The following is a 22,635-nucleotide window of genomic DNA, read 5'->3' on the forward strand; positions in this document are numbered from 1 at the left end:
GAAGAGAATGGGATGATATATTTAGAGCCTTGGGGGTGGGGTGGGGGGAGACTGCCAACCAAGAGTACTGTACTTTGCCCAGGTTAGCTATTCTTCATAAGGGAGAAATAAAGCCTTTCCTAGATAAGCAAAAACCGAGGGAATTCATCACTCCAGCTCTATAAGAAAGTATGCTTAAGGAAATCCTACACCACAAACAAAAAAGATAATCACCATCATGAATATACAAGTGTACAACACTCATTCCAAGAACAGAGACATGGCTGGAGTTTTAGCTCAGTGGCACCATGCCTGCCTCACAAGCACAAGGTCCTGAGTTCAATCCTCAGTACTTCAAAAAGAAAAAAAAAGAAGTATAGATACATGAAAGAGAAGAACATCTAATCTTAGCATGACAGACTACCAGATTACAAAAATAAATGATAAAAGAGCTAGAAAGAAACGCAAAATATATAAACAAGCAGAAAATAATTAACAAAAATGACAGGAGGAGAGTCATACCTGTTAGTAATAACCCTGAATGTAAACAGATTTAATTCACCAATTAAGAGAAAAACTGGCGAAAGGATTGAAAAAGAAAAGAAAACACATATAAGAAACTCACTTTGCTGGTAAAAATGAAGACAGACTGAAAGCAAAAGGTTGGGCAGAGACATACCACAAGCAAGAAGGACTAGGTATAGTCATATCAGACAAAGACTTTAAATCAAAAACTTAAAAAGACAAAGGCAGCCATTATAGAATGATAAAGGGATCAATTTAGCATTAAGATATGTTTGCACTTAACACAGAACCACCTAGGTGTACGAAGTACAAGTATTACTAGATCTGAAGAAAGAGGTAAACTCCAACATGGTGAGTTGGGGATTTCAACACCCCACTTTCCTTAGTGGAAAGATCTGGACCGAAAATTGACAAACTGCCAAGTGGAGCCAAACTGTAGAGCAGATGGACCTGCCAGACATTTATCCAGAACATTTTATACAGCCACAACACAGTACACATTCTTTTCATCACCACATAGTACATTCTTCAGGACGGATCATATATTAGGCTACAAATCAAGTCTCCATAAATTAAAAAACTGAAATCATATAATTTATCTTCTCAGAACACAGTGGAATAAAACTAAAATTCAAGATGAATAAAATGGAAAGTATACCAATACAGTATATAGAAATCGAACAACATGCTCCTAAATGACCAATGGGTAACTGAAAAAATTAAAAGGGAAATCAATGAAAAACAACAGTACAATAAATCTGTCTGTGGGAAACAGAAGCAGTACTGAGAGGAAAGTTTATAGCAATAAATACATAAAAAGTAAAAAGATCTCAAATGCACAAGCTAACATACCTCAAGAATTTACAAAAGCAAGAACAGACCATACCCAAAATTAGAAGGAAAGAAAAAAGTAAATATCAGAACACAAATAAAATTCAAAGTAAAAAAAGTACAAAAGATCAGTGAAACGGTTGATTTTTTTTGAGAGGACAAGCAAAATCTGCAAAGCTTTCGATGGACCTGATTAGAATCAGAGATGATTCAGTGCAATTGATACCACAGAAAAGGTCATCAAACTGTTACGAACCATTACATGCTAAAACCTGGAAGTTTCTGAATGCGTACCAACTACCAAAGAATAAAAAAATTAGAGACTAATAAGTCTCCCCTCTAAAAAAAAGTCTAAGACCTACTGGCTTTCCTGAATTCTATAAAACACAACTAATTAGGTGGATGTGGTGGCACCTGTCATCCTAGAACTGGGGGACACTGAGGCAGGAGGATCACAAGTTTTTGAGCCCAGCCTAGGCGACCTAACCAGATCCTGTCTCAAAATAAAAAATAAAATAGGGCTAAGTGCAGAGGCCCTGGAATCAGTCCCCAGTACCTAAAATTATTCTGAAGATGTCTGAATAGAGGTATCCAGCACCCACCAGCTCCTCCACAAACAAAAAGCAAATCTTGCATAGCTGTGTACTGAGGTGAGGCAACTTGGTAAAAGTCCAGAGACCAGTACAGCAGCACAGCAGCAAATATCCTGTCATCTGCTGGCCTGGCTCCATGGCTAGGAAAGGGGTGGAGTCTCCTCTGCAGGTAAGAAGCCAGAAATCTGCACCTTAGCCAGGTTTTTGAAAAGGAGCTCCCTTCTTCCCTCTACAAATGCCCAAGGTGCTGTAGATCAGAATCTCCTTCAGAAGTGACCTGTTGTCTAAATTTGGACAGCCTTGGGGGTCAGAAACTCCCTAGTGCCCCATCTCTTGAGATCCTACAGATACTGCACTGCTCAGTAGAGCAACTGACACAGACCTGCCAAGAGGGCTACACAGTGGAGAACAGATGTGGGGACACGGAGGGGAGTGGAGGAGGGTGCCGAGCACAAGCCCCAGAGATTGAGAAGCTGCCCTCAGACCAGGGGCAGGGCAGTGGCAGTTGTGTGTGACTTCCCAGGGTTGTAAGGACGAATCCATCTCCTTGCACCTTTGTCTCCGCTTCTGGGGCTATAGCCACGCCTGAGGCACACTGCCTGAGGAGGTCAGAGAGAAACTGCTCACTGACAGCTCCTCAGCAGTAAGGAATTTTACCTGCATCCAGCTGGGAGCTGCTCCTGCTTCACCCCTGGGTGGTTGCTACAAATGAAATTGGGAGAGAAAAGCCCATTGCATGCCTTACTTGGGGTGCACAGTCTAAGAAGGCCCACAGAGAAACTACCCAGTGCCGATTCCGTTCACCCTCATGTTCTCATTTGAGCACATGGCTATGTTCCAGCAGAATTTTATTTTTAATACCAGGTGCCTGGAGTAGGCTTAGTATACTTTACCAAACCCAAGGTTACACAATTAAATCTTCAAATGACAATAAAACAATGTGGTTGTGGTTTAAGGGACTGAGAATAGAGTCTGGACAAAGGATTCTTTGGAGGTTAGTATATTAGCCTTTTGTAATCTATGTTTATTTTTAAACACGTTATGACTGTGGAAATGTTTGATCTAAATTTTTTTTTTTGGTACTGGGGAATCAAACTCGGGACCTTGTGCTTGCGAGGCTGGCAGCAGAACCACTGAGCTAAATCCCCTGCCCTGTTTGATCTAAATTTGACCATCATTTTTTATGAGCTTGGGGCTTTGTCTTCTATAATATTACATATTGAGAGAAAAATAAGGGCTGGGGATGTAGGTTGGTGGTAGAGCCCCCACCTAGCACGTCCAAGGGCCTCGGTTCCATCCTTAGAGCTGCAGAAGGAGAAAAATGCTACTGAAACTTAGATTTCCTCAGGAAGCTGCTTTTAATAAAATTCCCAGACTGATTCTTTCAGTAACTATGGTAAAACCAACTTTCACTGACTGTCTCCAGGTGTCAGCTGCCATGCCAGATGCATGCTTTATACGTCATTTCTCTTTCTCAAGACAGCTCTTTAAAGTAGGCTGGTTTCTGTCTCCAGTTTGCATCGGAGGCAGGGCGACTCCAGAGGTCACAGAGTGATCAAGCTGAGAGTTACACCGGGGCCACTCGGCATCACAGCCCTGTCTTCCTGCCGTGCTCGGTCTCCTTCTAATGCAGCCCAAATCACTTTGGTTTCAGATTGTCTTCGCAGTTTCACTGACTTAGAAGAACTCGACGAGACAGAATTATATATGTGCCACAAATGTAAAAAGAAACAAAAGTCCACAAAAAAGTTCTGGATTCAAAAACTTCCCAAGGTAAGTGTTGAATTTTAAATTATGATGCAGTCTCAAGAAAAAGTGCCTGATTAATGAGAAAAGATATTTAACTTTAGACTGTGTCACCTGTTCTGGGGGGATCTCAAGGATTTTCAGGGCGAGCTGCAGCCCCTGGGGATCGGGGAGGCGTGTGATGAAGAAAGCAATGTCAAGGTCAGAAGAAAACCGATCAGGTCCCTAAAATATGACTTGAGTGGTTATTGAAAGGTAAATTAGGTGCTCAGTCTTTGTCCTTATCTTTGTCATCCAGGTGCTATGCTTACATTTGAAAAGATTTCATTGGACAGCATATTTAAGAAACAAAGTTGATACCTACGTAGAGTTTCCACTGAGAGGCCTGGACATGAAATGCTACTTACTCGAGGTGAGGTGGTTACCTTCTAGGCAGAGTGATTAAGTCTTAGCACAGAGGGCAGAGGCCACTGCAGAAGATGCTGCTGTCCTCAGCCACTGCTCCTAACTCAGTTCCCAATGCCTTCTCTTTTGTTCCATAGCCCGAGAACAGTGGCCCCGAGAGCTGCCTGTATGACCTCGCTGCGGTGGTGGTGCACCACGGCTCTGGGTGAGTAGCAGCAGCAGAACTGAAGCTTGGTACTACTGTCCGGATTCTCATGAACTCCCCCAAAATGGGTTTGGATTCATTCAAGTGGGTGAAGTAGAACTGCCTGGCAATGTTGGTATTTCTAAGAGGTTTCTTAAGAGGATGTTGGAAGCAGTAAGAGAAGGCACTTAGAACCAAAACAGAAAACAGCCCATGTGAGCCCAGCATCGAGAATCCAGCTTACTGGTCCACAATATCCTGAGCCTTCTTACTCCAGTTATCTTCTTTGCCAACTGAAATTTAAATGGGCAGGAAATGGGATGATATTTAAAATAACCTACCCCAGGTCATCAACTTTAAAGATTCATTTCTATTTTGTTAAATACTTTTCCCCTGAAAGTTTGTATTAGGTATAGGAGGCCTCTAGTCTCTGCCCTGAGAACAGTTGCCTTAAATTTGGACTGCTATACTTGGACAAGCCACCACCCATGATGGAAATCTTTTTCCCTCAAGAATGACAGGTCTGACAAGGCCAATGTAATCACTTGACAGGCATCCTTGGTTTCCGCTACCTTTGGACATAGGCCTATCTGATGTATTCCTGCTTGGCAGTTGATAGGGACACTTTCAGTGTGATGTCTTCAGCTGATGGAAATAGGTTTATTCTTTATTCTCCCTCCAGGATGCTAGTAAATATAGTGAATTTCCTGGATCAATTCCACTATATCCAAATTGAGAATGAATTAGCTCCTCGGCTCCCTCAGCTCTTTTGTTGTGCTCAGGATTGAACCCAGGGACTCCTACAAGCACTGTGCTACTGAGCCACACCCCAGCTTTTTCCTAACAGCTACTCATTTTATGATTCCCGTATCTCCTTGAAACCATTGCTACTAAATGGAATTTTTAAAGTTCTCTGCATTAAATTCTGTGACTAACTGCTTTACTTGTCCTTCCTAGCACTTTTCATTTCTGGTATTGCTTTCCCCTTAAGAACTTGCTTTTTAGTTGTTTATTCAAAATTAGAATACAGTGATACCTTGGTTCCTGAACTTAATTTGTTCCACAGTTTTGGAAAAGATGGCCACCTTTGTGTTTGTGTGGGAAAGATGGCTGCGGCCGTGTTAGTCACCCAAAGTAGAGCTTACAAACAAAAACAAAATTGTGAACTGGCGTGCCCCTATAAATAGAAGGGTGAGGCAGATCATTACTGGTAAATGAGGATTTTTCTAGCAACTGTGAAGGTCTCTGTTCTACTCACAGGCCTTGCTCTTGACAAAGAGGGCAGACTCAGGACCATGTGAGCCCTTTTGGCCAAAGCATCTGGGATGTGCTCTCATTGAGGCCAACTAGTTTCTTAAGCTCAGTTTCGTCCCCCCTCCCCTGCCCACAACAGACTGACAGGAAGTATGGCACTGAGTTTCCATAGGCCCTGACCTATGCTAACATGCTATGCTTATTCAGCTTTTCCATTAACCCAGTACCATCTGCTTCATGTGTTCTAGAAACCTCTCCATTTCTGGTCAGTTGATGGTCCTTTCCTATTTGCCCTTGTCACTATGTCCCTTTTCTCTCTGATGGGGGTTGGAAGAGGTCACACAAGCACTTAATCACCCATCTTAAACCAAAAGCCCCTAGGACAGTGGCAGTGAACCTACAGCAGGCTGTTTGTGTCATTGAAAGCTCTGAAAGGCTTGCCATCACTGTTCTAGAAGTTGTTCTCTAATTAGTGCTTACTAAAATCTGTCTCGTAGATAATTCCATGGTTGCACAGACTGTTCCATGACTTCTGCAGTTTCCTTTGATCGGTGCCTTTTCTTCACAGGGTCGGCTCTGGACATTACACAGCCTACGCAGTTCACGAAGGCCGCTGGTTCCACTTCAATGACAGCACTGTGACACTGACTGATGAAGAGACCGTGGGGAAAGCAAAGGCCTACATCCTTTTTTATGTGGAACACCAGGCCAAAGCTGGATCAGACAAACTTTAATACCTCTCCAAATCATTATGCATCAACTCTGCCGGACAAACATTTCCAATTTTCCATAAATACTTGATCCAAGATTTAATTTCATTATGCACTTTTCAATTTCCTGTTCTGGATTTAGTTTTGTCAGTGGTAGTGACTTACTGAACGTGGGCACCAACTAATTTTTTGTTGTTGTTGTTCTTACCAGAAAACCTCAGCAGACATTTTGATTTGCTGCTTTAGTTGTAATAATTCAATTTTTATATGTAGTTTCAAGAACTTAGTTCTATTTGACTTTTTTATATTAATGTTTTCAATTCTCACTCTGAGGCACATTTACATCCATGCTTTTGTTACTCACATGCTGAAAGAGAGGGGCGCTCCTGGGTGTGGCGAGGGACGTAAGGCCTGCTGCTGCTCCTCCACGCTGAGGTGACTTCCACTTCAGGATCACAGCGCACAGGGTGGTGGCCCAGGAGGCTTCATGGTGACCGCTTGGTGATCACTGACTGACTGTAAAGATAGCAGGGCATCTGGAGGTAGCTCAGGTAACTGCTGCTGTTGGTGGATCAGCACTAACTAAATAAACTTGTTGGTTCAGTGGTTACCTGTACTGCCAGTTCTAGAATTACTCGTACTGTTGGGTTTGCCAGTTTGGGGAGTGGTTTTGTTTTCTATTTCATGGGGGAGGTGGGAAGAGAAGTCCAATTAAGACACAGTGTGGACAGCTCAGGTGTCACCCGAGGAGATCCCAGCTTGCTCTGCCTTGTTGCATCAGCACCTGTTCCCCCTTTCGCCACAAGCGACTGTGTGTGCATCTGAGCCCTGCTTCCTCGTGGCCGTCTGAATGGGGCTGTGAACCCCAGCGCTGCCTGTCACCTACACTTCCATGTCACTGTGCGCTCTGTCCACAGAAAGAAGTTCTGAGTTAACAAGTCTCCTTGGTCTGTCCTGAGAGCAGAGCAAGTTAAAAATATTCTCACCTTCAGGGCCAGGGATTTAGCTCAGTGGCACCGTGCCTGCCTCGCAAGCATAAGGTCTTGAGTTTGAGCCCTGGTACAAAAAAAAATTCTCACTTTCAATAGGTGGTAGTTTATATTCTGGAATTCAGCAACTTCTTTTTTTTTTTTTTTGTCAAGAACAGTAGGTGGGCTGGGGATTTAGCTCAGTGGTTTCTCCGCCTGCTGCACGAGCGCAAGGACCCGAGTTCGATCCCCAGTGCCAAAAAAAAAAAAAGAACAGGTACAAGCACTACTCAGATTTAAGTAAAATTGAGAATTGGACCCAGAGCCCCATTTGAAGAAGGCAGCTGTGATTCCTGCCAGCCCTTCATCTCGGTGTGTGGCGGTGACGTTACCTGCGGTGACCCAGACAGCGGGTGCAGAGCCGTGCACTGTCTTCAGTCCTTCTCACCTCTCATGGACAAGTGCGTTTTATGGTGAGTTAGGCGAGCAGACTCTGGCACTCTTGTTTTATCTGTTTTTTTAAATGGGCAAGACTTTGAAGCGAATGAATGTGAAAGTCTGATGGCTCACTCTTAGCTCACTTGCTTAGCATCGCAGGAACAGGCACAGCTCCAGTTCCCTTTTAATATGGTAAATCCCGCATTCTCTCAGGGCAGGGTACACCTGCTGGGTAAACACTTTAACACGGCAAGGACCACATGGCAGCTACTTCTAAATTGGCCTCATGTGACAAAGTGGCCACATGCGGTCATTTAGATTTAAAACTCAGTTCTGCAGTTAGCAGAACACATTAGCCACACGTCAAGTGCTCAGCACCCCCCCCCCCACAGGACGGAGCAGGTCTAGGATTTTTCACGGCATAGTGTGTTCCCAGGCAATGCCGGTCTAAACCCTCACTCCCGAGAATGAGGCTCTGCCATCATGTTTGAGTCTTACAGCTTAGAATCAGTCTCAGAAGAAAATGAAGAGGAAATGTGTTGTTTCATACATCAGTACATTAGCAAATCTAACTGACCCCAAACATGTCTCCTCTGCCCCTGTCAGTATCTCCTGGAGTCCAGGCGCCCTGCGCAGAAGGTAGCAGTTGTAACTGCCAACATTCACACTCAGGTCTTTGGCCTTGGCATGGGCGACTGCAGCAGAGCTGATGCTGTCTTTTTATAAGTGGACCTCACTGCAGACTGGGCTGCTTTGTCAGGAAAGTGGTCTGCAGACATGCATGAGGAACACATTTCTATAGCGTTTTTACTGCTTGATTTTACTCAAGGACCAGTGTTTGGTATCAGGAAGACAGACTGGGTCTGTGTGACGTGCACCCGGACACCGTGATGTAAATGTGCCTACTTGTATTTGAAGTCTGTAACTGCATAACCGTCTCTCACCTCTGTTACAAGCTCCTCTCTCTGCAGGGCTCTCCTGGGAACAGGAGGTGGGGACAGAAACAGTTTGTGGCAACACAAATCTCTCTCCATGGTGGAGAAACCTCTTGCTTATCCACTGTATTCTACTCAGTGTATGGTGATGACAAATGTCATGGCATTAAACCAGTCAGTGTGCTGGCCCTGGTTAAGTGTTGAATGTGTGTCTCGCCTGTGGAACTTACTCAGCTGCCTGGTTTCTGAGGCGGGGACATATTTATGGCTTAAAGCAAAACCCCTCTTCCCTTGGTTCGTGTACAAAGCCTGTTTAGATGGACGCACCCATTGCCACCTCTGCCGTGCCCTGGACAGGCTTGTGGCAGCCGGGGTGTGGCCATGGGGGTCCGTGGCTCATCTCTGCCGGGGAACCTCCCCGAGACCTGTCCCGGCCGCGATGCTGTCCTTTTCCTGAAAGCCTGGTTCTTGTGACACCTAGAGGACTGTCTGACTGGGCAAATACTGTGTGTATCCAGCTTGTCAAAGCCCTTCCTGCTTCACCAGCCTGACCTGCTCCATGGAAGGAATCATTAAAGGTCTGTTCTCTTTCCTTTGCGTATTTCTGAACTCCTTCCAGGGAGTCAAGTACACAGGGGCTGCTCCAGCCCCAGCTCTGGGCCTATGTAGCTGGCGGCGTCTACTCTGCTTCTGCCGCCACCTTCGGGCCGGCCCAGGCGGGGTGGCCCAGGGGGCGGCAGCTGCAGTGGAGGCCCACAAATTCCTCCCTGGTCCCATGTGACCAATAACCTCGCAGAAGAGGCCCTTTCCCCTCAGGAGCCAGGTTTTGGGCTCTGAGCAGACTGTTGGTCTTTGAAAGTAAAACAGGCAGATAGGCGGCACTGTGAAGTATTCTGACAGCAAGGCCCACCCCACCTCTGTCCACCTCTCTTCCTGCTCACAAAACACAGAAGCGCCTTTTCCAACCCAGGGGTCCACCAGCCTCAAACCAAAGGTGTTGCCTGCCCCCACGTCCTGTGACACTGCCCACAGCTGAGACGAGGCTGAGGGACAGCGCTCCAGGGGTGGCTCTGGGCCCATGTCCTGTGTCCTGTGTGGGTCCCTCCTGCCACTCACTGGGGCAAGCAGTGAAGGACAGTGAGGGACCGAAGGACAAGCAGCAGGGCTGTGGGTGTGCAAGGGATAGCTCAGACCACCGCCCCAGACCTGGCTGGGCTGGGATGACTCCAGGGCTGCCCCAAACACAGTGCGGCCGAGCACCTCTGCAGTGGTGACAGCTCAGAGCTCTTGGGCTGTCATTCTGACAACTCCGATGATAATGATGCGCTATAAATGCTAGCAGAGCTGGAAATGCAAGCCCCTCCTTTGGAAATGCTTCCTTTTCCCTGCTCTTTGGTTTAAGAAAGAGCGCCCCCTTTTGTCCCCGTGGTGAGCTGGGGTAGGGAGTCTCAGGACCAGCTCAGACTGGCTTGACGGGTGGCTCCTCCTTCCCTCAGCTGCCTGTGCTAGGAATCGCCAGGCTGACCTGGCCCGGCCCACCTTGGGTCCAGCACCCGGGGAACAAGTCTTCCAGTCCAGTCCTCAGAGCCGCTGCGCCCATCCCCGAGATACAGAGGAAAACTGCTTGTCCTGACTCGCAAAGGCAGAACACGGCCTTTCCCACTGCCCCGCGTCAGTGTCCCCCCAAAGCACCCACTGCCAGAGCTCAGGGTTCTCAGCAGGCACGGAGGCAGGGCCCCTGAGAGGAAGCCGTCCACCATGCTGGAGGCCTCAGGGGCTTTAGACTGGAGAACCCGCGATGCCACCCCCAGGCCAACCACGGAGTGGGGACCCAGGGCTTCTCCAGGAGGAAATGCAGGGCGCTCACAGAGGGGACCCGGGCTGCCTTACACAGCCAATGGGACAAGTACTGTGCCTTAACTGTTTGACGTGGTATTGTAAAGGCTCCCTCATCCACCCTGCCCCTTGGGGAAGTCCAAGCCAGCAGTCAAAGACACGTAATATATAACATAGGTGCACACACATAAAAGCCTCAAAGATAAGCTGCTTCGGTGAAATCTTTTACAAAGCTACTGCGGGTAAAAATAGAGCTATTCTAGAGGTCAAGGAAATCCCTTTGCCCGCGGAGGGCAGCAGGGTTGGAAGGTTGCTCAGCCTCGCCTGGAAACCATCAGTCTACCAGAAGCAGAAGTTAACACAGAGGAGTCAGGACGGGATTCCAACGGTAGCTCTGAAGGCCGGGTCACGCTCAGCTCAGCTCAGCGCCGTGCACACAGGTCCCCTTCTCCTGAGGGCTCAGCCATGACCCTGCGAACGCACCACAGTCATAGCCAGCACACCAAGGCCCAGACAGCAGAGCTATCCTGGGGAAAGCCAGGAGTGCTGCTGAACACCACGGTCAGCTGCGAAGAAAGCAAGCCCTTTTAAGGAAACCCTGTCACTTCAATGGGCTGCTTTCCTGCCAGGCTTTCAATCCCTCTGCACACAAGCTGGACCACAGACTGCTGCACGTAGGTCTAGAGCCTGGCTTTTCATTCCCCTCCTTCAGCACCAGTTGTTGGCCAAAAATAAACACCATTCCTCAACCATATATGTCCACCGGCCCTGAGCCAGAGAGGAGAGAGGAGGTCAGCCCGGGCGGGGCGCACTCAGGGTGGCCGCCACTCGCTATGCACATCACCCAGCTCAACCACGAGTGCCTGCTGCACCTCTTCTCCTTTCTAGACAAGGACAGCAGAAAGAGCCTCGCCAGGACCTGCTCCCAGCTCCACGATGTGTTTGAAGACCCTGCGCTCTGGCCCCTACTGCATTTCCGCTCCCTCACCGAGCTCAAGAAGGACAACTTCCGGCTAGGCCCGGCACTGCGCAGCCTGTCCATCTGCTGGCACTCCAGCCGCGTGCAGGTGTGCAGCGTCGAGGACTGGCTCAAGAGCGCCCTCCAGAGGAGCCTATGCAGCCAGCATGAGAGCCTGGTCAGTGATTTCCTCCTCCAGGTGTGCGACAGGTAGGACACCTTGCCTTGCAGGCCGGGGGTCCAGGGGGAACACAGAAGCACAATCTATAGGTCCAAGATGGCTCAGGGAGCCTGAGATGAGGCCCAAGGCAGAGTCCCTTCTCCCAGCCTCAGACCTGGAGCTGCTTCTGCTGCGGAGGAGCTGGGGCACCAGCTGTCGCTGCCCTTGTGGACAGCTGTACTCCCTGGCAGCAATTAAGTACTGGGTGGGTCCAGTTGGGCCTAGTTTCAAGGCCAGGCTGCAGGAACAGGCTCCCCAATAAAGCAATGTGTGAAGCTCACCCTATGTGAGAATTTCCAACCTCACCCTGGCACAGGATGAGCCACCAGGCCGGCTTCCTCTGTGGTCACACCAGGCGCTAGCCCCGCTGCTTGTGAGGAACAGCACCATGGCTGACACACCGGGCTGGCTCACTGCCACCCAAGTGTAACAGCTGCTGTTTGCTGGCCCTGTGACAGGAATGACAGGAACAGGAGGGAACAATGGAGTTTTGCTGGCTGGCTCTTCCTCCTCAGGGCTGGGCCATCACTAGGCCAGGCCCTTTCAGTGGGTTTCATACGCTTAGAAGTCAGACCTGAGGAGTGCGAAGACCTTACTGTAAGAGAACAGGGTTGATTCCCCAAGCCAGCAAGGTGTGGAGACCATGCATAAGGCTCACTACCGGAGCAGAGGGCTTCGAGTCCCCAGCTCTGTGACCAAGTGTGACCACAGCCCAAACATTTAAACTTTCAGCCTCCATTCTTCCCTGTAAAATGGAGTAAGTTCTCATCTCACCGAGCAGGATCTGGGGGTCAGCAGCAGCTGACAATGGCAGTGGGGTGGGGGCGGCTTTTTCTCTGGTTCGTTTTGGCCCCGGAATTATTCTAAAGGTTCTTAGGGGAAGGGCTCACACAAAACCTCATCCTCATAACTACTCTGAAGGTAACCATTTCCCCCGCTGGACAGATGAGGAAATGGCCCAGAAAGATTCAGATATTTGACAGAGAGCAAACAAGTCCCAGGCAAAGCCAGGTGCAGGAGCATTGCAAGTTTGAGCCCAATCCAGGCGATTTAGTGATTTAGCAAGACCTTGTCTAAAAATTAAAAAGGGCTCAGGCTGGGCTGGGGATGTAGCAAAGACCTTGGCTTCAGTCCCCAGTGCCATCCCCACCAAAGTCCCAGGGAAGCCTTCTGAGCTCTGGGCCATTTTTTCCTTCACAGAACTAGGGGAGCAGAGGGTTGATGTGCTGATGAAAGGCGGCACGTGAGCTTGAGGAAGGCATGGGCTGTGTGTGAGCCCTGGCCATGCCCAGTGCATTTTAATGCTTATGCCCTTCCCCGGGCACAAGGGAGCCGATCTGCCCTGCCCAGCCTGGCGCAGTCAAGGAGCTAAGGGAGGCTGAGCGGCCAGGGACCCCATTCCAGTCCAGACTGCCCGTGGTCACGGCACCAAGGCCAATAGATTCCTCTACACTATTTCTAGGAAAGCGGCTACAGCTGCCTCCAGGAGGCCCTGCTGCAGGCTCCACACCACAGACCTGATCCCCACAATGCCACCCACCCACCACACACTCGGGGAGTGACAAGGCCAAGGTCACTCTGCAAATCAAATGAACTGCTCAAGATCTTTATTCTCCACCAAGCGCTGACTGCCGAGGCTGGAGTAGGGAGGCCTCCCGCTGTGCTGCCAGCTACCTGGGTGTCCCTCACTGTCCCCTCCTCAGTGCCTGGTTCCAGTGGCCTTGGGTTCTGATCTTTCCAGGCTGGTGTCCCAGGGAGTTTCTAACTAACCCAGCCAGCCGGGCTGAATCCTGGGCGCTGGAACCCAGAACCAACACTGGGTCGCGCCTCCGCGTCACTAAGCCATTGCCCAATGAAACCTCTCCGGCCAGGAGTGGTCACCCCACACCGCGCCCACCCGAGCTGCACGTCCAGAGGGGACCAGAGCCACAGCTGTGCCTCCGGGAACCGCATCCCCACGACCCCTGTGGGGGCCAGGCGGGGTCCCTGGACTAGTCCAAGCCTGGACTAGGAAGCCCCGCAGACGAAGGTGTACTGGGGTGCAGGGGCGCAGAGGGCAGGAAACTGCTCCCCGAGACGACAAGGTCACCGTACTCTCCCTTCAGGTGCCCCAACCTGACGTCCGTCACGCTGTCGGGCTGCGGCCACGTCACCGACGACTGCCTGGCGCGCCTACTGCTCTGCTGCCCGCGCTTGCGCGCGCTGCGCCTGGAGAACTGCGCGCGCGTCACCAACGGCACTCTGGTCGCCGTGGCCGCGCACGGGCGCGCGCTGCAGACGCTTCACGTCGACTTTTGTCGCAACGTGAGCGCCGCGGGCCTGCGCCGTTTGCGCGCAGCCTGCCCTCGCCTCACCCTGCGCGCCGAGCACAGCGCGGCCATGATCCCCGACCATCTGCCGCGCGCGCTCGCCGTCCCGTGCACGCCGTGGCCGCTCTAGGCCCGGACCCTGGGGCGCGCGCCTCCGACGCTCACGTCTGGCGGGCCTCGGTCTTCCGTCTGCGCCGCGGGTACAATGCCTGCTTCCCGCGGGGTGTGGTTTGATGCAGAGGACGAGTGCGAGTAAAGGACCGGATGCTTAGACGACACTCGCGTGGTTCCCGCTGTCGCCACCACCACCCCTTCCTTCCGCACCGAGGTTCCACCGCGCGCGCCACCAGCCTCGGCGCTTAGGCCGCCGTGGGTCACGCGACCGGGGACGGGGCGGGCACACGAGCTCGAGGCCACCCGGTCCTCGCGCAGTAACCTCGGGTGCAGACGGGACCAGTGCCTGCACCGCCTTCCCCGGGGCAGGTGTGGCCCTAGGAGCGACGGCAGAGGGCCGGTCCAGAAAACCCGCTCCCATTCTTACGTAAACTGCAGTCACCGATTATTTCCTACCCGTTTTAGAGAAGGAGAACATACTACGGGAAGTGAGGGGAGTAATAAAGATTTAAAAATAAAAAGTGACCCCGGTTAAGTCCTTTGATAATGGAACCACTACCTCCGGACACACAAGTTTACCTGCTGGATTTGCTGGCCTTGGGCACTTGCGTGGACTGAAGGGCCTTAGCCTCGATGTCCCTCGCCTTTAGGAAAATCTCCCAGCTACCCAGCAGCCTCCTGGCTGCAGGTACACAGGATAAACCAGAACCAAGATCCTCATGCTTCCGGCCAGGTGTTCCTTTTCTGTGGAAGGCGAGGTTTTTAATTTGCCCAAATGAGAAACAGCAAGGAAAATGAGGCCTTGTGGTCTCGTGGCCAGGTTGTGTGAGGTACTGAGATGCGGGCTGGGGCAGCCTGGAAAGGGGGTGAGGTGTTGGCAAGAGACAGGTGACCGGCAGCCAGCCTAAATCAGCCACTTATACCACGGGGCTTTGCTTTCATGGTCTCCCGTGTGCCCTGACTCCCAGCTGCCCTAAGTTGGTTTAACGTGGGAACAACAGGATCCTGGCTTCAGCTTCTATTGAATCTTTCCCTCCTGTTGCCCTCACTTTCTAGCCAGATGGCCAAGAGCAGGTTAACCTATCTCAGGCCCCCACATCCTCATCTGTATACTAGAGGAAGCCGGAGAATGCGGTTTGTGAGGTTCTTATAAGATCAGGCCTGTGTCTGGAAAATAGAGGTCACTGTACTTCAAGCCCCCATGGGGAGCCTGCATCCCCCACAGCCCTTTCCCACGGAAGCTTTTCTCTAAACGAGAGTCAGGTTCCCAGGCCGGGCCCCACATACCCAGATGACAGTGACTACAGAACCAAAGCTGTGCTGCTGCCTGCGCCCACCATTGCTTCCTGGGCTCCACGCTGGCTTCCGCCGTGGCCAGGGGAAGGGGGGCTCCTCACAGGTGGGTGCTGTCAAGGACCCTCAGCCCTGCACTCTGCTTTCCGGTGGGAACAGCTCACCATTACTAGGTGTGCCCTGCCTAGTCTGGACAGCTTGCAAGGCCTCTCAGGTCTGCACGGAACAGGAGGCACACCACGCGTAACCCTCGGGTCCATCTGTGTTGCCTGAGCCGGGCTGACCAAGGGACTCAGCCCTGGTTGGGAGAAAACACAAAGCTGGGGGCCAAGGGTGTTCTTGGGTCATCTCCCAGCTCCGCTGTCCATGGCTTCTGACAGGGCCTCTGAGTCTCAGTTCTTAACTATAAAATGGGGCCAAGACCTTCCCTGTGAGAGTTAAGAGATGATGTATAAATGTACCGTTGCCTGGAAGGCAGAGCAGGTGAGGCCTCCTCACATCCACGGAGGGCTAGAAGGGACCCAAGGAACCAGGTTCTGGGAAGGAGCAAGGTGGGGGGGTGATGTTGTCTCCAGGTGCAGCTCACAAAGGCACAGGTCCCTCCAGAGAAGGGTAGGCTTAGGCCAATGGGGGCCTGGGTCACCAGAATGTCTTGGGCTGTCTGTACCCTCCCATTCTCCATTAGGCCACAGATCGGGCCTAGCTCCTGGAGTGCCAAGACTTTTCAATCTGTTTTGGCCAAGGCAGCCAAGGGCCCAAAGTAGGAAAGCACAAAGAGGCCCACCCCTCAGCATCAAGGTAGGACGCTGTCACCACAGGCCCGTAGGCCCGGGAAGCAGGCACGGTGCTGAGGCTTGTCTTGCGGGACACCAGATTCTGCACAGGCTGGCTGTCAGGACTAACTGGCCTGGGCTCCTTGTGCTCCGGTGCTTTCCCTGTCCTGGCCTGGAGTGACGCCTGCAAGCTCACCTGACCTCCTAGAGGCGGGGCCCTTGCTCTAGGAGTCAGTGCCATGATGTGATTGTGGCTTCTTCTGGCAAAGACCATAGACCCACAGGCCAGAACCAAGCCACACATTGGCAGATGCCTGGGGAAACCTTAGAGCCCGTGCTGGAGGAAAATACCCACACTGGCCCTACTTCAGTCCTCAGCTCTGGGACTTGCACCTGTCCCTTCCTCACAGTCCTCAGAAGTCCAGAGAGTGCAGAAGTAGCAATACACTTCCAGCCAAGAAGCGGCACGTGAAAACACCACACAGGGCCTGAGGGACGTGGGCTGTGAGCCCCGCCCTGCTGGGTGGTCCTGCTTCTCAGACTGGGTGACCATGGTGGGAAAGGCCAGAGCCACAGAGGCTGAGGCGTTATTTCTGCAATAACGGAAATCATCCCAGAGGCCTCAGATGTGTTGCGTCCTTCAACTCTCTCTGCACACCCTTAGTCCAGCAGGAGGAAGGAGCCCAGAGGACCTGAGGGACCTCTCTCCTGCCCCTGTCTGTGGCCCCAGTTGCACAGAGACCTCTCTCCTCTAAGAGACATTCTGTCCTGGTGCAGGGGCCACCTTCCCACTCCACAGCAAATGCTCTCAGCCCGGGGCCCCTCGACCCTGCTGCTGGTGGAGCCCAGATAAAGCTAAGCATGTGCCTTTACCTAGAAGGGCCTGGTCCTCCTCTGAGACCCAATCCCATTGAAGCCTTTTCAAGCAAAGACATCATCGTTCTCAAGGTTACTAGGTCTTCTCACCAGGAAGATCAATTCACATCATATTAGCTTGCAAAGCTACAGTTTTCTTCTATTTTCTCTTTTCTTGTGGGAAAGATTGGCTGTCAGCAAGGACCCTGCCTGTGAGGTTCACCAGGAGCAGTGTGTGGCCTGGACTTGGTGTGGTGGAGGGGACCAGACACAGCTCACACTGGTAGCTAAAGCCTCACAGGGGCTCCCTGCAGTGTCCCCCTCCCAGGCCCGACACAGCCCCGCACCATCATCACTGCAGGACACCAGCCGCAAACTGACCCTCATTCATTCTCACGGTACACGCTGCGTGCCTGCTCATGACAGCTGTCCTTCCTGCCCCTCCCATTGCTGCCTTGGCAGAGATGATGGTCGTTTGTGGCCCGTTCTTCAGCTGTCTTCCTGGGTCTTCTCAGGCAGGGTGCCTGTGTGGTGCTGGCTGTGCTCCTTCCTGGCTGTGCTCCTTCCTGGCTGGGGCGCTGAACCTGCACTGGGCGCAATGCAGGCCTGAGAGGCGGGGCCTCACCAAGAGGGATCGTTTCTAAGGGGGTTGAAAGCCGCAGAGTGAGATGGGCCCAGGGCAAAGCTGTTCCACGTGGGACTGCGTCTGCCTCGCCGTGGGACCCAACAGAGCAGCCGCCCACTGACTCCTGAATCTGCTTTATTTCTCTGCATAAGGAACCCTGCACAGGCAATTCAAATTAAAACAAAATAAATATATGAATATTCATGTAAAACTGTCCTTTCTAATGAACAATTATACACAATGTACAATTCTGTGTTCACTGGGTGGGTTTACAAAAATGTATCATTCCCAACTAAAAATGCACCAAAATGGTTCCATGCAAACTTATCAAAAGTGACCAAAAATATGAAGGGAAAAACCTGACTGAAAACACTTTGCTTTTGTTGTTTTTGTACAATCACAGAAAAATAAAAACATCTAATTTCTTTGTTACCTTTAGAGTAACTAAAGTACTGTTTATCATGTCGGTTTATGTTCCTAAAACATCTATGTAGTTACCATAAAAGTATATCAACATCACATCGAAGTGAACGTTACTAAGAAAGAGGAGGGCGGCAGCACTGAGGTCAGTAGTCGGTGTCGGAGCCCTCGGCGTTGTCCACGTTCCTCGAGAGCATGTAGTTGTCCATGTCGATCGAGCGGCAGTTGTTGATGGCGTAGCGCAGGCGCTCGGCCATGACCAGCTGACTGGAGTAGGGGGGCAGCCGCAGCTGGAAGAAGCAGGTCTGTGAGGTAGGCAGACTGTCGTAAGGCTGTGGAGAAAGACCCAGAGTGGTGACTTCGGGAGCAGGGCTGCCCGTCCACCACCACAGGACAGGACAGCCCTTCTCCCAACTGGAATCCACGGACGTGACCACATCCTCAACTCGAGTGGATGCAGAGCCAGGCTGTGGCAGGAAGAGCACAGGCTCTGCTGTCCCATGGCCCTCAGGGCTTCTGCTGGCCACTTCCTTCCTCTCACCTCATCCAAAGCCCACAGGTGTGAAGCAACTCGAGGCTCTGCCTGGCAGCATGGTGCCCAGCACAGAGCGCTGCCCACCAAGAGGGCACAGCCCCAAAGCCAGCCACGAGGATGCCCACAGAGCAGGCGCAGAGGGGCAGGTGTGCGGTGCAGCCGACGGGGAGCCACTGTCGCCCCTCGCGACCACGCTCCCGCACGCGCTGCACCCTCACACCCATGGCCACCTGCATACAGCACAGATGAGAGAGAAGTACTCTGCTGAATCTTTCAGCACCTACAATGACAGTTACGATGACTACGGGCAGGTGCTGAGAGGAGACTGAGGTTGAAAAAAAGGACAGAATTCTGACACAGGATACAGACTATGTGTCCAACTGAGGCACAGGAGGAAACAGCCACTGCTAGACAAGATGACATGGGCTTCCTGTTATTCCCTGTAAGCCACCATTTCAAAACTATCTGCAATTCTAGTAATGACACAATACTGTTATAAATAAAATTTTTAAAAATGAGTTTTAACAAAGGACCTGCCCTCTCTTGCTCAGCTTCCTCTTAAAATCGCCCTCTCTTCCTGGTCAGCCCAGCAGAATGCAGGTTCCAGGGCTGTGAGGACAGAGCCCCAGCGCAGACACAAAGGAAACAGCATAGAGTGGAGCTCACAGCGTGAGAAACAATTGAGAAACAGTCTAAGAGGCACAGGGAAACACCCAGCGGCCACTTTTCTGAGGCTGACAAGCCCAAGGTGGGGCTTTGTGTCGGGTTAACACCCGAGTGGCAGGATCTCTTCCAGAGCGGGACAGAAGGGAGGCAATCCTCCTTCCCGCCTTGCTGTCCACCTGAGAAACATGTAGGGAGGCTCTTACCAGCCCGGCCTGGTACAGGGCGCCGCCTGCGGTTCAGGAGGCAGCTCAGCTTGGCTCGGCTCAGGCTTCAGCCACTGCCAGAACAGTGACTGGAAAGCATGAGAAAGCAGACACCTAGCAGTGGCCATTTCCGCTGAGGCCTTGGGTGGACACATTTTCGTATCTATGTCAGAATTCTGTATTATTCTGTTTTAACCTCACAATCTGTTCTGAGCTCTCTGCTGTTCTGCCTGGAGTCATCGTAACTATCATTTTGGACACTGAAGGATTTCGCTGAGTGTTCCTGCCTCATCCAGCAGATGCCGAGAGTGGTAGGAAAGGCCCTGTATGAAGAGACCCGCTTTCCTTACTGCTTCCGGACCTACACCAGGGCCCTTCTCAAAGGACTGCACACTCTCCCTGGAGAAGGGGCTTGGGAAGGATGTGGTGGGGGCCACAGGGGCCAATGCTGAGGCCAAGAGGGAAGTCTGCCTAGGTCTGCCTTCAGACACAGGGTGGGGGACACAGGAAGGCATCCAGGAGGGCTTCCCGGAGAGCACCTTGGCACTGGGTTTAATGCACAATAACTGTGTATCAGGCATGGATGGACAGGGGTGTGAGGAACTTACTATGCAGAGCAACACAAAGGCCTGGAAGTGTAAAAATGGCACAGCGTGCTATCATGGCCAGAACACGGCAAGTGTCAAGAGGTGAGCAGCAGAGTCTAGACTGTGGTGGGCCAGCCAGTGCCACTGGCATTTACTCTGAATCAGGGCAGGGGCCGCTGACATCTGACAGAGGAGAGCGACTTGGTGGGCTGCGCATTTGAGAAAGACAGCTCTGGTGGCAGCGTGCACTGCAGAACCTGGGCCCTTCTATCCTGAGCCACCTGCGCAATCCACAGTGGAGCCAGGCTCTGGCGCAGGGCACACACCGCAGCTCCCAGCTTCCTCAGGCCCTTTTGGAGCACATGCACCGTGCCCAGCTCCCATGTGAGACAGGAAAAGGAGCAGGAAAGGGGACGGGCGGCATGATGATCCCTCTGCAAGGTCCCATTCAGCTCAGGACAGTGCTGAAGATTCAGTGGGAGGTCACTGGCTGCTAAAGCTCAGTGATGTTTCTCATTCCCAGTTTTTTGTTTTTTTACTTTTTTTTGGTACCAGGGATCGAACTCGGGTCCTTGTGCTTGCAGGGAAGGCAGCGGAACCACTGAGCTAAATCCCTGGCAAAATCATCTCTTATTTATTTATTTTTTTGGTACCGGGGATCGAACTCGGGTCCTTGCGCTTGCGCAGCAGGTGGCGAAACCAATGAGCTAAATCCCTGGCTCAGTGATGTTTCTGAATAAGTTTTACAGCTTGATTTTTTAAACATCTGGATACTCAAGGTTAAAGCCTGAATCCGCAGGCCTGACTGGACGTTATCTTGGTTTTCCCAGCACAGTAACAACAAGGAAGAAGTCAGAGAAGACCGTACTAAGGAAGGAAAAACCCACTTACCCTATCAACTTTCATGATTTGAAACCTCTGAGAAATATCGGCAGTGTTGGCCGGCAGTCGGGAGCGTCCGGACACGAAGCGCATGAAGAGCACCCGCTCCTCATTGGAGAACTCCTCCAGCGTGCGCCAGAACCACTGCACCAGTTGGTGCTGCTCATCCACCTCGCGGTACCGCACCACCTTCTTCAGGACCTCCACGGAGATCTCGGGCATCCCGCACACCATTTGCTCCAGCTGCCTTGCGGTGAGCAGGGACAGCAGTGGCACGGGGACAATCCAGGACATCCCTTCTCGGACTGCAGCCACCTGCGTCAGAAGAGGTTGTTCACCTTACTATGTGCAAGTAGATGGGCACTCACTGTGACCCAGTTGGGCTGGGCATCCTGCCTGTTGTCTGCTGCACTGAGGCCTGAGCACAGGACCACACTCTCTCCTGCAGGCAGATTCTCATGCTCCCCTGGCCCCAGTTCTAGTCCAATGTAGGTGCTCGCCTTCTTGTCCCACAAAAGCTCAGCCCCCTGCTAGTGCAGGGATGCATACCTGTAATCCTAGTTACTAGAAAGGCTGAGGCAAGAGGATCACAAGTTCTAGGCCAGCCTGGGCAACCCAGCAGGACCCTGACTCAAAATAAAAAATTTTATAAGGACTGAGAATGTAGCTCAGTAGAGCATCTCTAGGTTTAATTTCTGGTACCACCAAAAAAAATCCAAAGCAAAAGCCCCAGCCCCCAAGGCCCCGCCTACTCTTCCTGGTCACATGTGGCCCTTTGCTGTTAAGTGGGTCATGTGGATGCTGCATTTCCTCATCATCTCTAGACACTCTTGGAGAACTCATTTAGCTGTCTACTGTTTTTGTAACATATTTTTCTTTGGAAAGTAGTTATATCCTTCTTATAAAAATTATTTGTGCTCAGTGAAAAAAAATTGAAAAGCACAAAGAAGAAAATAAAAATGGGGAGCCAGTAAAGGCAAACAATTTAGAGATCTGGGTTCTAAATACCAGACCCAATACTCAGTAAGTCCACAACCTTAATTTTCTCATCTGAAACATCTGAAACAAGACTCTAAGGTGCGCTTAACATGAGGAAGTAGCAATCCTACTGCTGATGTAATTACAGTGCTCTGTTCTCCTGTACAGTGCTGAACTCGGGCTGGTGGGGGCTGGCGGGGACTGCTGAGGAGATGCCAGGGGCTCTGGACAGTCTGCTTCAGGGTCACACCCCAGTGCACACGCTGCACGAAGACTCGTCACTCTTCAAGGTTGTTTCATGAATAATTCACTCATGGCCAACTCAAAAACCACCTCTGAGCTGGGGATGCAGCTCAGTGGCGCTATGCCTGCCTGGCAAGGGCAAGGTCCTGAGTTTAATCCCCAGTACCAAAGCAAACAAACAAACCCATATGAGGTATGGGCTGGCTGCAGGAGGTGGCAGGGGGACAGCTAGAGACACATATGGGAAGAACACTTAGTCCTAAGAGATGAAGAAGAAATGAAAGGAAAAGCCCTTGTTAGAGAAAGGAACAAAGCCAGGGCAGGGCAAGCACAGCTTCAGGGAGGAGCTACTCACCCTTGGGAGGACCTACATGGAGTGAAGCTAGCATGGGGCCATGCGCTGCTCTCTACACTCAGTGCTTGTTCCTGTAGAATGGTGGCAGTGATCCTCACCCCAGACAGTAACCATAGGAGAAACCACACACAAGGTCATCTGGCCTCATGTCTAGCATGCAAAAAATGATTGATACATTTCCCTGGTTCCCCGAAAATAAGACCTAATGGAAAACA

The 22,635-nt window shown here is 51.3% G+C and overlaps 3 protein-coding genes across 29 annotated transcripts in view; 2 read left to right on the plus strand and 1 right to left on the minus strand.

The window, feature by feature from the left end:
• Positions 1-8,773, plus strand: part of Usp3 (ubiquitin specific peptidase 3) — a 223,932-nt gene extending 215,159 nt beyond the window's left edge. For all 13 annotated transcript variants that reach the window (XM_087199044.1, XM_087199043.1, XM_087199041.1 and 10 more), the window contains 4 exons: positions 3,583-3,701; positions 3,973-4,086; positions 4,217-4,284; positions 6,086-8,773. In XM_087199044.1, coding sequence (XP_087055170.1) covers positions 3,583-3,701; positions 3,973-4,086; positions 4,217-4,284; positions 6,086-6,251 — 467 coding nt within the window. In that variant the 3' untranslated portion in view covers positions 6,252-8,773. The remainder of the gene's footprint in view (positions 1-3,582; positions 3,702-3,972; positions 4,087-4,216; positions 4,285-6,085) is intronic.
• A 380-nt stretch (positions 8,774-9,153) lies between these two features.
• Fbxl22 (F-box and leucine rich repeat protein 22) lies at positions 9,154-18,159 on the plus strand. Of its 2 annotated transcripts, none has more exons than XM_004855672.4 (2): positions 9,154-11,572; positions 13,688-18,159. In XM_004855672.4, exons 1-2 carry the CDS (start codon positions 11,160-11,162, stop codon positions 14,019-14,021), a joined length of 747 nt encoding a protein of 248 aa, XP_004855729.2. In that variant the 5' UTR covers positions 9,154-11,159; the 3' UTR covers positions 14,022-18,159. The 2 variants fall into 2 exon arrangements, with proteins under 2 accessions (XP_004855729.2, XP_087055174.1); XM_087199048.1 differs by having other exon boundaries at positions 9,154-11,540.
• Herc1 (HECT and RLD domain containing E3 ubiquitin protein ligase family member 1) overlaps positions 17,670-22,635 on the minus strand; it is a 206,681-nt gene continuing 201,715 nt past the window's right edge. For all 14 annotated transcript variants that reach the window (XM_087199032.1, XM_087199031.1, XM_087199030.1 and 11 more), the window contains 2 exons: positions 20,854-21,159; positions 17,670-18,303 (listed from right to left, as the gene is read on the minus strand). In XM_087199032.1, the coding sequence (XP_087055158.1) occupies positions 18,118-18,303; positions 20,854-21,159 (492 nt within the window). In that variant the 3' untranslated portion in view covers positions 17,670-18,117. The remainder of the gene's footprint in view (positions 18,304-20,853; positions 21,160-22,635) is intronic.

The sequence above is a fragment of the Heterocephalus glaber genome, unplaced genomic scaffold (genome assembly GCF_053883595.1).
Source record: "Heterocephalus glaber isolate CG9 unplaced genomic scaffold, H.glaber_assembly_v1.0 deba00001689, whole genome shotgun sequence".
Lineage (NCBI taxonomy): Eukaryota > Metazoa > Chordata > Mammalia > Rodentia > Bathyergidae > Heterocephalus > Heterocephalus glaber.

Coding starts and splice junctions, on each gene's coding strand:
- Fbxl22 (XM_087199048.1), top strand. CDS start 11,160: ATGTCCACCGGCCCTGAGCCAGAGAGGAGAGAGGAGGTCAGCCCGGGC. Junction 11,541..13,687: donor GCAGCCAGCATGAGAGCCTG/GTCAGTGATTTC, acceptor CTCTCCCTTCAG/GTGCCCCAACCTGACGTCCG.